The sequence below is a fragment of the Rhinopithecus roxellana genome, chromosome 10, assembly GCF_007565055.1.
Source record: "Rhinopithecus roxellana isolate Shanxi Qingling chromosome 10, ASM756505v1, whole genome shotgun sequence".
Classification (NCBI taxonomy): Eukaryota; Metazoa; Chordata; class Mammalia; order Primates; family Cercopithecidae; genus Rhinopithecus; species Rhinopithecus roxellana.
In genome coordinates, this window is record NC_044558.1 from 25,129,180 (window position 1) to 25,145,708 (window position 16,529).

A 16,529-nucleotide genomic window follows, 5' to 3' on the forward strand; every position below is an offset into this window, starting at 1 on the left:
CAGGGTGAGGGCAGATTGCAGGAATAAATAGGGCAGGCACATGGGGCCTCATTGGGATGGCACGATTTATGTACAGTCCTAAAGGAGTTGAGGGAGGTGAAGGCTGGAAGATGGCAGCGTGCCTGGCCTGTTGAAGAGACAGCCACACGGTGGGTTGACGAGAGTGGAGGAGGTCAAGGGGAAAATAACAGGAGACAGTGTCAGAATAATCACAGGGCATTGCAGGCCATTTTAAGGACTATGGTTTTGATTCTGAAAGGAATAGGGGTCTTTGCAAGATTTTGAGCAGAGGAATAATATGATCTCATAGGCTTAAAAGGATCAGTCTAATTTCTATGTTGAGAACAAACTTTAAGGGATAAGATAGACTAAGCAAGGCCTGTCAAGAGGCTGTTGCTGAAATGCAGACAAGACGTGAATGTGGCTATGTCCACGTTGGTGGGAGTGGAAGCAGTAAGAAGACAGTACATTCAGGACATCTTCTATAATCTCCTCAAAAGGATCAAAATTATCCAAGGATATGAGAAGAGTTTGTGGGTAAGAAAATGGAAAAAAGTTCATCATATTCCATGTCACCCTCAGATTTGACTATTACACTGATCACTATGTGGCTAAATAAAGAGAATTTCAGGAATCCAATGGGAAGAAAAGAGCACATCATATCTCCCTGAGGAATATCATCTTTAAATCAAATATTATGGGCCAAGCTAGGTACTCGGACAATGCAAGGATGAATAAGACATTTCCCACTTTTACATTAGCCATTCCTACCCTAATCAGATCATTTTTAATGGCTGCCTGATGATCCGCTGCATAGATGCAGTCATAAATTCTTTAACCAATACCTAGTGATGGATATATGTGCTGCTTCTTATTTTTCTGCCACTAGAAATAATGGACAACATTATACATAAATTTTTGCCTACTTGTCTGATTTCTCAGAATAAATGCATAGGGGTCAAATTGTTTATTCAGAAACTATCCTTTAAAGATTCTTTATATATTGTCCCATTGCCTTCCAGAAAGACTATACTCATCTCTTCTATCTTTCCACTACAAGAGCCATGTTTCTCACCTGTACTACTTTAAGGATTTTCAATATTCTTGACTTGACAGATGAAAACAGCAAATAACTCATTGCTCAATTTTTTTATTTAATTGCTGATGACACTAAACATTTTTCCTAGTTTTAGTAGCCATTTGCGTTTTTTATGAATTATTGGTTTATACCATTTTCTTATCATACAGATTTTTTACTGATTTGTAATAATTGTTTATATTTTCATATTAACTCTCATATATGTGTGTGTGTATGTGTGTGTATATATATAATATATATATATATATATATATATATATATAATTCAAACTGACATTTATTCTTGACTATTCTTAAACACCTCAGTGAAAAAACAATTTTTAAAATGCTCTCAAAAAGTGTTGGAACATCACTAGTATAAATAGTCTTAGAGTTTTTATGGAATGTAGCTGTGATGTATTATCAGAAAAAGGCAATAACTTCTTCCTCAAAGGCAATAACTGCCTGCGTATCAGAGTTTGCTTGATGTCTCAAACGCTCCCTAATTGTAGAACCAAATTCCTTGGACTCTTCTGGATTACTATGGCATCTGCTGAGTGCTAGATGCAAAATCACCAGACATAAATAAGAAGCACAAGGTGGGTTGTATAATTTGTCCAAATGCATCCCCTAAAAAAAATTAGGCTGGATGACTCAAGAGTTTTATTTATATCTGTCTTGTCCCTTTCTGAGAATGGGCTGTGGGGGACTGGAGCTCATTTGTAATTATGCCACAGTTTTCTTGCAAAACCTGGACTCTTTTCACTGGTTCTGAAGCAGAAATGAACTAAAAAATGAATGTTGGTCAGCAGCAACACTTGGCAAAATCTACTAAAATGCACTGAACCCCCAACACAAAGATGTCAACTTGCAGTCAGTGTTTTCCTGCTGGAAGCACTTGCTAAGTATGGAAACACCGCACTCCCACATTCGTGCGAAGAGCTGGGAAACTGCTTTCATTAAATGCCACAAAAATGTGAAAATAATGATTATTTACGACAGCTTCTCAATTTCAATGCCTTTAGATGGTGATATTTTAGCTCTTATGGTTATTACAAAAAAAAGACATTTATTTTAGTTGGTCCTCTAATATAAATGCCTAGCAAATTATCTGCTACTTAGTCAGAAAGTGTGTGATTTCCTTGGTAATGCTATTTATTATAGAGAAAAACAAGGAGTATCGTATACACTTTATTAAAACAAACATATAATAGGGGTTACTCCAATATTTAAATGGACAGAAAGTATCTGAAAATATAACTTAAATAACTCTAAAATTTCAAAACATTAAAATTCACTGAACTTGTGGTTGAATAGGTTTATCTATTGCCTGAATCGTTAATGGTATAAGGTTCAAAAGAACGGTAGTGATGCCTTTTCATACTTAAGTATCACTTTATAGTATAGAATTCTTTTCTGTGACCATCCCAACAATCCTTTGAAAAGGTTAAGGGAGACATAAAAAGATAAAATCAGAGATGAAGGTGCTTTGCCGTAAGCAGCTAGAGAGCAAGGCCCATTTTTTTCCCTAATCTCAGAGTCATTAGTTTTTTAACCATACTGTCTTTCCTGCCAGGCATACACACAGTGAGCACTCCACTAAAATATTGAGTTTTATTATTATTACTACCATTATGTCAAACACAAATAATTAAAACCTCTGGATGTAGTAAATACAATAAGTAACCTCAAACAGGCTCATGGTGCAGTCATTATTTATGGCTTCAACTGCAGGCAACACACCCTTGAGGACTGTGGCTAGGAAACCCACAGAGGGGCCCCCATTAGGGAGAGAGAGAATAGTGGGGAGGTAACGCCAGAGAGACAGCGGCAGGTCTGAAGCTTTCTCTGGCAAACAGCGATTACTTGTTAAACAAAGCAAAGAGCAATGTCATCCTTCCTGGCTCAGGAAGAAAGAGAATGGGTAGGTTCCACCTACTATTTACCTAAGATGAAACTTCAAAAGAAAACATAACCAATTCCTGCCTTATGCAGAGCTGAGAGCACAGCAAATCCAAGAACCAAGAATGGACACACCTCTGGCATGCTTATTTGTGGGAGAGTTTGGGAAGGAAGGGGAGCAGGGAAGAAGTTCTGGGAAGCAGACCATAGGATATAGTGCTTTTCACTCATACCCCACCCCTGGAAGCATCCACTTTCGCAGAGAAGCTTCTAGCTTTGAGGATAACAATAAAACAATTTATGCTTCATGACTCAGTTTTTCTAGTGTTAGAGATTTAACTTATGGGAAAATTCACATAGCAGTTCACCAAAACTTCTAAGCTAACTAAACTCCCTTAATAGAGGAATGATGAAGTGGACTGTGGTATAATCACACAATGGAAGATTAGGCAATCATTAAAAAGTGAGTAACAGAAACAACAACATGTATTAAAAAACGTGTCAGTAAGCACTTCAAGACATGACTGCGGTGGCGGTCTCCAGATGAAGGGCTTAGGGGTGATTTTGTTTCCTTCTTTCTCTTTTTTTTAAAATCATAGTTCAACTTTCCTAGAAACATTTATTGCTTTTTTTTTTTTTTTTTTTTGAGACGGAGTCTCGCTCTGTTGCCCAGGCTGGAATGCAGTGGCACGATCTCGGCCCACTGCAAACTCCGTCTCCCAGGTTCGTGCTATTCTCCTGCCTCAGGCTTCTGAGTAAGTGAGACTACAGGTGCTTGCCACCACGCCTGGCTAATTTTTTGTATTTTTTAGTAGGAAAGAGGTTTCACCATTTTAACCAGGATGATCTCGGTCTCCTGACCTCGTGATCCACCTGCCTTGACCTCCCAAAGTGCTGGCATTACAGGCGTGAGCCACCGTGCCCAGCTACATTTATTACTTTTATAATGAAAACTTAACTTTATTTGTTAAATGGTTATAATGATAACCATTGGGGTAAATACTTACGATAGATATAGGTATGTGATTATTAAAAAATGTTTAAAAAATTATGCCCAGGCTAACAAATGGGGGGTGGGGCATGGGAGTTATGATGAGATTATATGTAACTGCTACTTACTTGGCAGAAGTCTTATATGAGTGAAGTTTCTGGTTAATTACACACTGAACATAGAGCTGAATTGTTTAAATCATTTCTTTCCCATTGGAATCAATTTGTTAATAAACAACCCTCCGGTTTGACATGTAATTTCCTTATTGGCGTTTTTCTAATTTACTAGTATGGATCATTAGAAACCAATAATTTTGATTGCTAACAGAGCCTCGAAAGTTAATTTACAAGCCTGATTAGGATCATACTTTTAACAAATTAATTTTTACTTTTCAACAAGAGGTCTGTGTAGGTTTACAAATTGACCCATATACACTCACCACATCTTTGCTGAGGGATAAAGAAAGCACTCTTGATACTACTCCAAGTGGACATCTAGGGGAAGGCAATAAAGGCTTGAACTTTTCAAAAACAATTTCATGATTTGTCTAATATTTAATTTATGCATAAAAGATGGCAGCATAAAACTTTGCTTAATCAGGATTCAAGCAGAAGATACAGGCAAGGTGAAATGAATCACCAGAAACGCCTTTCTCCTCCTGTCGTTTAACAAAGTCTTTCTAAAGGGGGATTGGTCACAAGTAAATAAAACTATAGAAACAGAGTTCATAATGGTGAAAAGTTGGCTTGTCTTTCTGGATCTTCTTTTGACCACAAACTGGGCACCCCGTCTCCTCCTCCTCCTCCTCTGTTTTACTCATTGAAAAGAGAGAACAGTATCTTGCAAGTGTGTGGGCTATCTATCTGATTTCAAATTTTGGTTCTGCTACTCACTACGTTTGGATATATTAATTGGCCATTCTGAAGTTGGTATTCTGTGTTTAAAATAAAGATGATAATATTACCTGGCAGCTTAATGAGAGTTTAAAAAAGCAAAAGCACCTAACAATTTTTGTCTGCACCTAACAATTTTTGTCTTCATTAATAGATATTCAGTAGGTATTCCTTACACTCTGTCTCCTCAACTTGGTATAGATGTGCATTTCTCTGAAAGATGGAGCACATTACATTTTATGTGTCATTTTATCCTTCAATATTTGTTTTACTCTAAATTTTTCCCAGCTCTTTTTTTTATTTTTATTTCTTTTGAGAGCACACTTCGAAAAGAAGGAAGGCCTAGGCATCTTTTGAGATGAGAATAGACTGGCAAGGGAGAGCTTCTTGGACCACTATGTGCTACGTGCTGTTGTCTTGGAGTAAACCTAAGTGAAGTTATGTCCTGGCCTGTTTCAGAGGTTGCTGGGGACAATATCAAAGAAATTTACAAAAAAATGTCCTAAATCACCGGTCTTAGGTAAATAGACAGGAATGTTCAATAATTCATTCAGTTAAGCACCCTTTCTGTGTTAACCACTGTTCTAGGTGCTGGGGTGTAACAGTGGGAAAAGCAGAAAAAAAATCTCAGCCCTTGTGAAGCTTTACGTTCTCGAAGGAGGAGACAAATGGTAGCTATGGCAAATAAGTAAAATATATAGTCTTCAGATGGTGGTCAGCATCATGTAGAAAGATGAAGCAGGAAAGAGAGACTGGCTACACCATTGTTCATGGAGGTGCTATTTTTAAACAATACAGCGATGAAGTCATAAAAAAATAAACAGGTAACGTTTAAGCATGAACCTGAAATCAGTGAGGGAGAAAAACGTGAGGGAACAGCCAGTGCAAGGGTCCTGGAGTAAGAGAATGCACAATGTGAGGACAGACCAACAAGGAGGCCGGTGTGACTAGGGCAGAGTGAGCAGGAAGTGGGGGTGTGAAGACACCAGGCAGAGAAGTTACTAGGAATAGATTATGGAAGGCCATTTTGGCCATTATAAGAAGCTATGCAAGGTAATTAGGCAGAAGAGAGATACCATTTGATTCATGTTTTAAAAGACGCATTCTGGCAGCTGTTTTAAGACTAGACTGTAGTGGGACAAGACAGGAACTGTCTGGGGCAACAACAATATTTGGAGTGAGATATGGTAGTTGCAAAAGTTGGAGAAGTCACAAGGAGATACTGATGGAAATTCTTACATGTTTCACTGATTTCCTCTTCTAGGAGGGCCAACAATGCCCCAGTTGACCAACAATATGAAAATTAAACCCATTGGCATTTATAGAAAACTAGAAATATTCAAGAAAGTATGAGCAGCACAATTCAATTCTATAGGGAGCTCAAGATTATTCCCCACTCTAGTCTGGAGGAGGAGATCTTAGAGAGATTCAAGCTGGACCTTCCATGAGATTCTCACCCCAAAGACCATCTTTTGGGATCTCATTCCTGCTTCCTCTTGGCATGTCTCTTGTGTGATTCTTTGGACATTTTTTTTCTTTCAGCCACCTCCCTCTTTATGAGATTATTTCTTCCTCCACTCTCCCTTCCAGGTAGTTTGGGCTGCCTAACTCAGAGAAGACTCCTTGCAGGAGGGAGCCAGGGTTGCAGCCAGTCTGAGGACAGACCTTTTGGAAGCAAAGGGCTGTCTACTGTAAAAATGGAGGGTAAATTCTGAAGCAGTTTTTGGCTCTAAGTGTCTAGTTCCTGGAAGCTTGTCTAGTCTGAGCATCGGTGTCTTCATCAATTGAATGATGCTGTCTTTGAACCTACCTATATATGCCAGAGATGGCCTTGGAGCTCAGAGCTCTGTATATCTGCTTGTTTGCTTGTTCCCTTCCCCAGAGAATACATGGTAAGGTGAACAGTGTACTTCCCCCAGAAGCCTGCTTCTCATTTTTTATCCCATTACTAAGCCACTTAGAGTAAAGACTCTCAGGAGACTATTTTCCTAAAAGGCATGGACATGAGCTAGTAGAGGCTAAAAATATAGAGCGCTACAGAAAATGTTTAAACCAATGCATAAATAATTGAAAGTTAGAACAATCTACTGAGGTCAGTGGGATGTTTGTAGGTTAGCAGGTAAGGGTTTTAGTATACTCCTAATCATTTGGCCCCAATTCACTGGAACTTCTACTTCTTATCTTAATTTTTAGAATGAGGAAACCTAGCCGCTAAAAAGTTAAATAATTTTCCTGAGGTCATCAAGCTCACAGGTTATGCAACTGGGTTCTGAATCCAAACAGTTTGACTCTAGATGGTATATTCTTACCCCCATGCCAGGTTAACCCCAAACCTAGGTTATTGCTGATAGTTTGGAGTTCATAACTGTAAAACAGCATAAGTTTAGTGGAACACTGGTGCCTGGAAGATATTCACAGATCTTCCCTAAACAAGATCCCATGGTAAATACATATAGGAAATGCTGAGTGAGATTACACTAAACAGGTTTCCTCTCTGCAGAACTTCTCAGAATCTTTAATAAGTTCATGTGTACTATGGCTCTCTAAAACCTAGATATGGAATTTTTCAGATATAATGACCCTTGGAATTCTTTTCTGATAAAACATCTACTATCATATGAATTTTGGCAAAAAAATGTTTAGGAAACACTGCTCTAAAGTATAGTCTAGATTATTTTATTTGTTTTGCCACTTATTTCCTTTAATTTCATTTTATAGGGTCCAGAAATGTGTTGTAAACTCCACAGCTTAAAGGTCTTGTCCGTATTTTCATATATGACTCACTTCTCCACCTCATTCACAAAGATTTTGGGAGAGATGTAAATACACAAGCACACTATGTGCACCACAATCCCCCGCTCTGCCAAGTTATTTTTCTTCTGGCAAATGGCTCCATCCCAGCTATTATTGGCCATTGCCACTTTTCTGTAAGTGTTCACGAACAATACAAGTCATTCATTCTAGATTTTCATTAAAAAAAAAAAAAAACTTTAAAATCAAGGTTTTCTACTCTCCCTAGTCTTCCAACATCTTTCTCATCTTCATGCTTTCTCAAAGATTCCTGACGGGGTTCATAGATCACACATGGAAGGGGTAAAGGAATAAAAGCTGTGTGAGCATCTTCTGTGGCCTCAGAGTCACACCAGGCATAGCAAGACCAAGAAGTTAATCACTGGCAGATCTGGGATTTAGATGCCCAATATCAAGCCTATATTCCTCCTACACTTTATATCATAACATGGGGCTACTATAATGTTTGGTACCAAAGATATGAATTCATCTACGAGCAAATAGTGATCTCTTGATTCCTCATAAAACCTTGGCCCCAGATAGTTCCCTGATTCACCCCTTCGTAAGTAACAGACAGGTGATGGAGTGAAGTCACTAGTCCAAGGACAGAGTCCCAAGATCTACCAGCCATGCTTCTCTTGGCTCTCAATATTTTGTTTCCACATTTGCAGTTTAAAGATAATTCTCTTTACAATGAAAAGAGATGCAAAATAACTGCTGTGTCATTCTGCTTTCTCATAGCAATTGGTTTTTCTCTGATTAAAAATATATATAAGCCCGGAGGTTTTAGCATAATAGACCTAGGTCAATTTCTGAAGTCCTACCACCTTCTCTACCTTAGACAACCTACTGAGTCTCTGAGGTTTAGTTTCCTCCTCTCTAAAATGGGTGTGGCATCTCTGACTCCCCATAGCACTGTGATGAGTATTAAATATGACTTAATTCATGTGAAGTGATAACACAGTCTCTCATGTACAGCAAGAACCCCTTCCCGGGCAATAGCTTAGAACAATGGTTCTCATGCCCGACTGGGCATCAGAGTCACCAGTGGAGTTGAAAAAAAAATTCACAAACAAACAAAAATCTAAAACCATGAAAAAATGACTGAAAATGTTGATTATATCAGAATTTTAAATTTCAATATGACAAATTTTACCATAAACCCAAGTAAAATGAGAAAGACTGGGAGAAAATCTTTGTAACACACGTTAACAGTATTCAGAGCATATAAAATGTCAAAAAGTCAGTAAGAAAAAGGCACATTTGCCAAAAAACAACCATGTGTAGACAAATCACAATTTACAAAAAGACAAATTATAAATGTTATGAAATATGACCTACATCTCACTGATAATCAGAAAAATGAAAATTAAATAAATAAATTACCGCATTTCACTCATTATATTGTCCAAGATTAAAGGCAATAATAAGCATATATTCTTAAATCTATAGAGAAATCAGTATTCTCATGCCGAACCAGTGGGAGTATAAATTCTTACAGGACATTTGGAGAAGAACTTCGTAGGTCTGATTAAAACTAAAGATGTCCATATCCTAGGACCAGATTCCACTTATAGGTATCTACTCAAAATAAATGTTTGCATATTACTTACCAAAAAAATTGAACAAAATACTGCAGAATTGTCTGTGACTACAGAAAACACTATGGATGCCAAAAATAGAGGGATGATAAATAAAATGATACACAGATATTAAGAACTATACTTCAGAAGTTAAAAGTTATGAACCTGATCTATATGTATCAACATGTATACATTTTTAAATGCTGCATTCACAAAATATATATATAGTAATTCTTACTTAACAATTAATAAACATTCTGAGGGTTTTACATGCATTGAGTGATTTAATCTTTAGAACTACCCTATGAAGCAGACACGATTACTATTTGCATTTTACAGATGAGGAACTGAAGCACAGAGAAGACAAGTGACCCTCTCTAAGCCACAGCCCTACATCCATGGAGTCCATCCTCTTGGCCACTCCATTGTGCCCACTGAAAGAGGTTGCAGACCAATGTGCACAGTATGACATTTGTCAATATCAACATACTTTTCCAAAGGCCTGGAAGGAAATACGCTAAACTCATAATGATGCTGTCTTGGCTAGAAAGTTTGTAGAATGAACAGGGTAGAGGAGAGATCAGAAAAGACTGTAGCTTTATCTTCTTTTTTTTTTTTCTTAAGAAACAATATGTTAATTTGTAATTTTTGAAACTGCAATTATACAGGAAAAATTGAAAGTGATATGTCAAAATGTTAACAGCGGTTGATAATAGATGAAAGGAATATTAGTAGTTAACTGTCTTGCATTTAAATGCATTTTTCAATATGAAAGAAAAAATACCCAGAGACAGACACTCTTGCCCCCTTCCCCCAAGAATGGGAGACTGGGGCCAGGATATTTGCATTTTTTGAGAAACTCCAGAGTGATTCAGATATTCAGGGATATCTGTATTTGGCAGAGGTGTGGGGTGTAATAGATCATGGGTTTTGGAATCTGAGATTCAGAGTTCAATGCCATTTCCACTGCACATTAGCTGTGTGATCTTGAGCAAATTACTCAGTCATTCTGAACCTCAGTTCCCTCATCCATAAAGCGAGAGTACTACCTTCACTTAGTTTAATGCAGATTAAATCAAGAGTCATATGTGCTCAGCTCATTGCATAACGTGGTTCCACAAATACTAGAATTTGATTCTCTTAATGCAGCATCTTTTTTTGGGGGGGGGACAGGGGGACAGAGTTTCACTCTGTTGCCCAGGCTGGAGTGCAGTGGGATGGTCTCAGCTAACTGCAACCTCTGTCTCCCCGGTTCAAGCAATTCTCATGCCTCAGCCACCTGAGTAGCTGGGATTACAGGAATGCGCCATCATGCCCAGATAATTTTTGTACTTTTAGTAGTGACAGGGATTCGCCATTTTGGCCAGGCTGGTTTGAATTCCTGGCCTCAAGTGATCTGCCTGCCTCGGCCTCCCAAAGTGCTGGGATTACAGGTTTGAGCCACCATGCCCAGCATTAACTCAGCACTTTGAGTGATTGTAACATTTTGCCAGGCTGTTACTAAGGTGAGAAGTATACTGGCCTATATAATGTCTACAGCAACTTCTGAAGTATGCTTGGAAAAAAAAAATCAATACTCACTAGCAACCCTTCTTCAGTCACCCACTATAGTGACCTCTGTTTCCTCTTCTGTAAAATGGGTGTAATAACATCACTTACTGACGTGTGTAGTTGAGATTCTGGATAACGCTTCAGAGAGTTCACCCAAAGTTCACACACATTCATGTGCCCCCCTTCCTGGCCCCCCCCTACACAACCACCACCACACACACACACACACACACACACACACACACACACACACACACATGTCTTGAGCGCATTCCATCCAGTTCTGGTAATTTAGTTACTTGTTGTTTGTTTATTAGGTTGAAAACATCCTGTTCATTTACTATTATTTGATCCATTAACTTTGACTTAGGCCTAAGGGGCCACCTCTCAAGGAGAAAATGCTGATTATCTAATACAAAAGCTAAAAAGTTAGGTGCATTTTACAGATCTATTCTTTCTCATGGACAGTTTGTTGCTCAGGAAATGCTGTCCCTCTTCTCTACACTCATTGCTTGCTCTCACTCAGACATAAATTCTCCTCCCCCAGGTTTAATTTTTTTAAGGCAATTTTTAAAGCATAATTTTGATTTATGAAAAAATAGAAATGATAGCACAGAGAGTTTCCACATAACCTGGACTCAGTCTCCCTCATTATGAACATCTTACATTAATGTGGAACACAGGTTACAATTAATGAACCAATATTGATGCACGTTGTAAACTAAAGACCATACTTTATTCAAATTTCTTTAGTTTATATCTAAAGTCCTTTGTCTGTTCTAGGATCTCATTCAAGATACCACGTTACATTTAGTCCTCATGTCTCTTTTTTTTTTTTTTTTTTTGAGACAGAGTTTCACTCTTGTTGCCAGGCTGGAGGGCAATGGTGCAATCTCGGCTTTCTGCAACCTCTGCCCCCCTGGTTCAAGCAATACTCCTGCCTCAGCCTCCCAAGTAGCTGGGATTACAGGTGCCCACCACCACGCCCAGCTAATTTTTTGTGTTTTTAGTGAAGACGGGGTTTCACCATGTTGGCCAGGCTGGTCTTAAACTCCTGACCTCAGGTGATATGCCTGCCTCGGCCTCTCAAAATGCTGGGATTACAGGCATGAGCCACCATGCCTGGCTCGAGTCTTCATGCCTCTTTAGGCTCCTCTTGGCTGTGAAAATTGCCCAGACAGTACTTGTTTTTGATGACCCTGAGAGTTTTCAGGAGTAATGGTCATGTATTTTGGATAATATTCCTCATTAGGATTCATTTGATTTTTTTCTCTCATGGTTAGACGGAGGTTATGGATTGTGGAGAGGAAGACCACAGGGGTAATGTGCCATTTTCATCCTACCAAGAATTCATACTATCAACACGACATCACTGATTATGTTAATTTTATTTTATTTTTTTTTTTACTATTAAGGAAAGTTTTGTTTTAATATTCAGTTTCTTTTTGAATAATGTTGATTTTGGTCACATGGCTGAGGTGTCTTTGTCACATTTCACCACTGTAAAGAGACTTTTCTCCCCCTTCCATGTGGTACTTTTTGGGAAAAAAAGTCACTATAAAAACTCACTACTTAAATTGTTTGGAATTCTAAATAGGAGATCTCTTTTCTCTACTTATTCATATACTCAATCACAAGATTTAGTTATATTTAAAAACTCAGGGTAAAAATTAATCAGCTCTGGCCAGGCCTGGTAGCTCATGCCTGTAATCCCAGCACTTTCAGAGGCCAAGGCAGGCAGATGACTCGAGTCCAGGAGTTCCAGATCAGGTTGGGCAACATGGTGAAACCCTGTCTCTACTGAAATTATAAAAATTAGCTGGGCATGATGTGCCTGTAGTCCCAGCTACTCGGGAGGCTGATGCATGAGAATCGCTTGAACCTGGGAGGCGGAGGTTGCAGTGAGTTAGATCGCACCACTGCACTCCAGCCTGGGTGACAGAGTAAGACCCTGTCTCAAAAATAATAATAATAATAATAATAATTGGTTCAAAAAGTGAAAAGATACTTTGAAAACATTTTTTAACTTAAAAAATTTATTAAGTTAAAAAAATTTTCTTTAGATTGAATTTCATTCTTAATTGAACACAACGTATATAAAACTCAGGTTCTGTTGAGGATATAAACATGACTCAAGGTTCCCTTCTTGAAGAAACCATCCTCAGGGCTAGACATAAATGTACCCACTGAGCAAACAAGGAAGTGCTGCAGTTAAACATAAGAAGTGCTTTGGGAACACTGAGAAGATCGTAATTAATTCAAGGAAAGCTTCATAAAAGAGGTGTGAGGTCAGGGCCAGCTTCTGGGATGTGCAACCAGTGTCATCCCACATGAATCACACTTGGGGTTTCACATTCTTCATGTTCTTTGCAACCTTCTTGAAATTTGTTTTGTTTTTGTATTTTTTTGAGACAGAGTCTCACTCTGTAGTCCAGGCTGGAGTGCAGTGGCGCGATCTGGGCTCACTGCAAGCTCCACCTCCCCGGTTCACTCCATTCTCCTGCCTCAGCCTCCTGAGTAGCTGGGACTACAGGTGCCCACCATCATGCCCAGCTAATTTTTTGTATTTTTGGTAGAGACGGGGTTTCACCATGTTAGCCAGGATGGTCTCGATCTCCTGACCTTGTGATCCGCCTGCCTCGGCCTCCCGAAGTGCTGGGATTACAGGCGTGAGTTGAAATTCTTAATAACGACTTTTGAATTTGTGTTTGATAAGCAAAGTCCAATGGGACAATGACGCACATGCTGGGTATTTGGAGACTCAGCTCATGTGTAATCACACCATTTGCCCTCTCCTTACCTTCTCAGCCATGGTTCTAAGGGCTTGCTTTCAAGCTTGTTAGACCTCTGAGCCCACACAGCCTTCCCCTCCCTGGTCTTACCTCACCACCACTACTGCCCTTTGCCCAGAGTCATGACCAGGAGGCATGGCCTTTGCGGGGAAGCTCATATTCAGCTGCCACTCTCCCCCAATCCTAAGAGATCTGGCAGGGGATTTGGCGGGTGGTTTGGCTTTAGGCAAGCTTTGTTTCCATTCTCCATCCAGAGGTTACAATATCTTGGGGGATAGCTTGTCACTGTGGGTTGGTACTGCAGGCCCACGGAAATGAAACATGGATTTCCCCATCTTTGGTAGAGGCTTAACTGTCAGCCCAGCCCTGGCTGGAGAGGGAACCCAGCAGTTAGAGGGCCACTGTGCCCAGGGAAGGAGAGCACAACTAAATGGCAAATCAGAAACACCATAACAGGACATGAGAGAGACTGCAGAAGACAGGACAAAGTTATATATTTTACTACTTTTAACAGCGTTGTTTCCTGTTATTGAGGAAGAGACCCCACGTTTTCATTTTGCACTGGGCCTTGCAAACTATGAAGCCCATTCTGTCTGGGGCAGTACTGAATAGCAGTTAAGAGTGTCTGTAGGTTCTGGAGTCAGAATGCCTGGGTTTAAATGATGTCTTCAGTATTTACTAGCTGTTTGACCTTGGGTACATTTACCTAACCCCTCTAAGCCTCGGTTTCTATCTCTGAAAAATGGGAGCAGAAATAGCTCCTACCTCATGTTATTTTCATAAGACTGAATAAGATCATGTCTATAAAGTTACCTTTTACTGAGATAACTTCTCATGCTCTGCCTTCCCTCCCCAGCTACTCAGAATATTTGCTTCCCCTGATATAGATCCTAAAGGAGGCAGTTTTTCTTCCTTACAATTTCTGTGTATCCCCCATCTTCCTCCCCACCCATAGTGCTGAGAACATCATAGGTTTTCACAAGATATCTAATCATATCCAGTTATGCCACAAAACGATTTGTTGATTGCATGCCCAAACACACTGAGCACTAACTATGTGCACAACCCTGACCAATGTGCTACCCCTGCCTCCCAATCAGCTAGAGAGGTCACAGGAATCTCAGTATAAAGCAATGCATTTTCAGGTGGGACAGAATCCCAGCAAAAATATTAGCATAGTACTCGGGAGGAATCTGGATGAGGAAACCTATTTGGAGTTCTGTGAAGTTTGGCTGCCCAGCAAACACCCAAATCAATATTTCCTGAACTCTGTTCCGAGATGTTAATAAATGTTCTTAAAATAAAAAAGCATCCACAGTCAAGTAAGTTTGGAAAATAATACATACATTTCTCTCTTTAAACGACTTAGTATAATTAGTTTTAGAGACTCTAAAAGTCCTATAATAAAGAAATCAGGTAAAATAATACGCCCAAGTTTCCCAAGTTTATTAATTATGGAACCACTTTAATCATAAAACATTTACCAATGTCTTGAAGAACGTTAGCTATTTTCTAAAACATAGTTTTGGGTTAAGCTGCTTGAAGAAAGGAACGGTGTCTTGCATATTATTTTACACCTACACATAGAAGACAATCAATATCAATTTAGCCAATAAAACAATTAATATTTATTTCTCGTTTTTGTCTAGTCTTTAACTGTAATCATATGTGACACGTGATTACATGTTATGTGAAATGTAATCACATGTGTCACATATGATTATAGTTAATCACACATGTGATTAGGCATTTTACAAAACACATTATTTCATCACAAAGTTCCTGTTGAAGCTGACAAGGCACATATTATCAGCACTATATTATGAATGGAAAAACTGAAGCTCAGAGAGATTGAATGACTTAGCTAAGGTCACACAGTTGGTTAATGTAAGAACCTGAGCTGAAATTCAAATCTGCCTGTTCCAGATCCTGTGTTCTTTTCATTGCATCTAACTAGAAAATAACATGGAAGTTTGCTACGACATTATCCAAGACAAACATAAATGCAGCACTGACCTCAAATAAGCGCAATACTTTGGCCAATGCACCAACTTCTTCTTTGAGTGAGAAGATCAGTGATATGGCACCATTTTGATTGGCGTTGTCTTCAATATAGCTTGTTTCCTACAGGATAAGATGCATTTGGTTAAAACATTTTCCACAGTTTAGCAATTCATTCCTGTTAAACCTCCATGGACAAAGCAAACATGAACTCTTTCTTCTAGTTAAATCTTGCAATACAACGAGCTATATATATTTCATACGGAAATATGTAGTGTGGTGGGAAATAAGTAAGTCCAATTAAATGAACAATGATGCCACTGAGTCGGTTATCAACTTAAGGAAGCTTCAATTATTCATTGATGTCACCATTCAATCCTGTAAATTCAATACTTTTAATGAGTACCTACTAGGTTCCAGACACTATTTGGGCTCTGAGAAATTTAAAGATGAGTAAGACAATGCTCTATCTTTTTTTTTTTTTTTTAGTGTCTTTCTTTTATCACTTTATTATTTTTTTTTTTTGTTATACTTGAAGTTCTAGGGTACATGTGCATAACGTGCAGGTTTGTTACATATGTATACTTGTGCCATGTTGGTGTGCTGCACCCATCAACTCATCAGCACCCATCAATTCGTCATTTATATGAGGTATAACTCCCAGTGCAATCCCTCCCCCCTCCCCCCTCCCCATGATAGGCCCCGATGTGTGATGTTCCCCTTCCCGAGTCCAAGTGATCTCATTGTTCAGTTCCCACCTATGAGTGAGAACATGTGGTGTTTGGTTTTCTGTTCTTGTGATAGTTTGCTAAGAATGATGGTTTCCAGCTGCATCCATGTCCCTACAAAGGACGCAAACTCATCCTTTTTTATGGCTGCATAATATTCCATGGTGTATATGTGAGGAGCTCACAATCTAATTTAATAGACACATATATAACAAACTGA

At 38.9% G+C, this 16,529-nt stretch overlaps 1 protein-coding gene across 1 annotated transcript in view; it reads right to left on the minus strand.

Moving 5' to 3' along the window:
• Positions 1 to 16,529, minus strand: part of PAH (phenylalanine hydroxylase) — a 73,215-nt gene that overhangs the window by 52,523 nt on the left and 4,163 nt on the right. Inside the window, exon 2 of the mRNA XM_010357275.1 lies at positions 15,597 to 15,704. Within this exon, the coding sequence (XP_010355577.1) occupies positions 15,597 to 15,704 (108 nt within the window). The remainder of the gene's footprint in view (positions 1 to 15,596; positions 15,705 to 16,529) is intronic.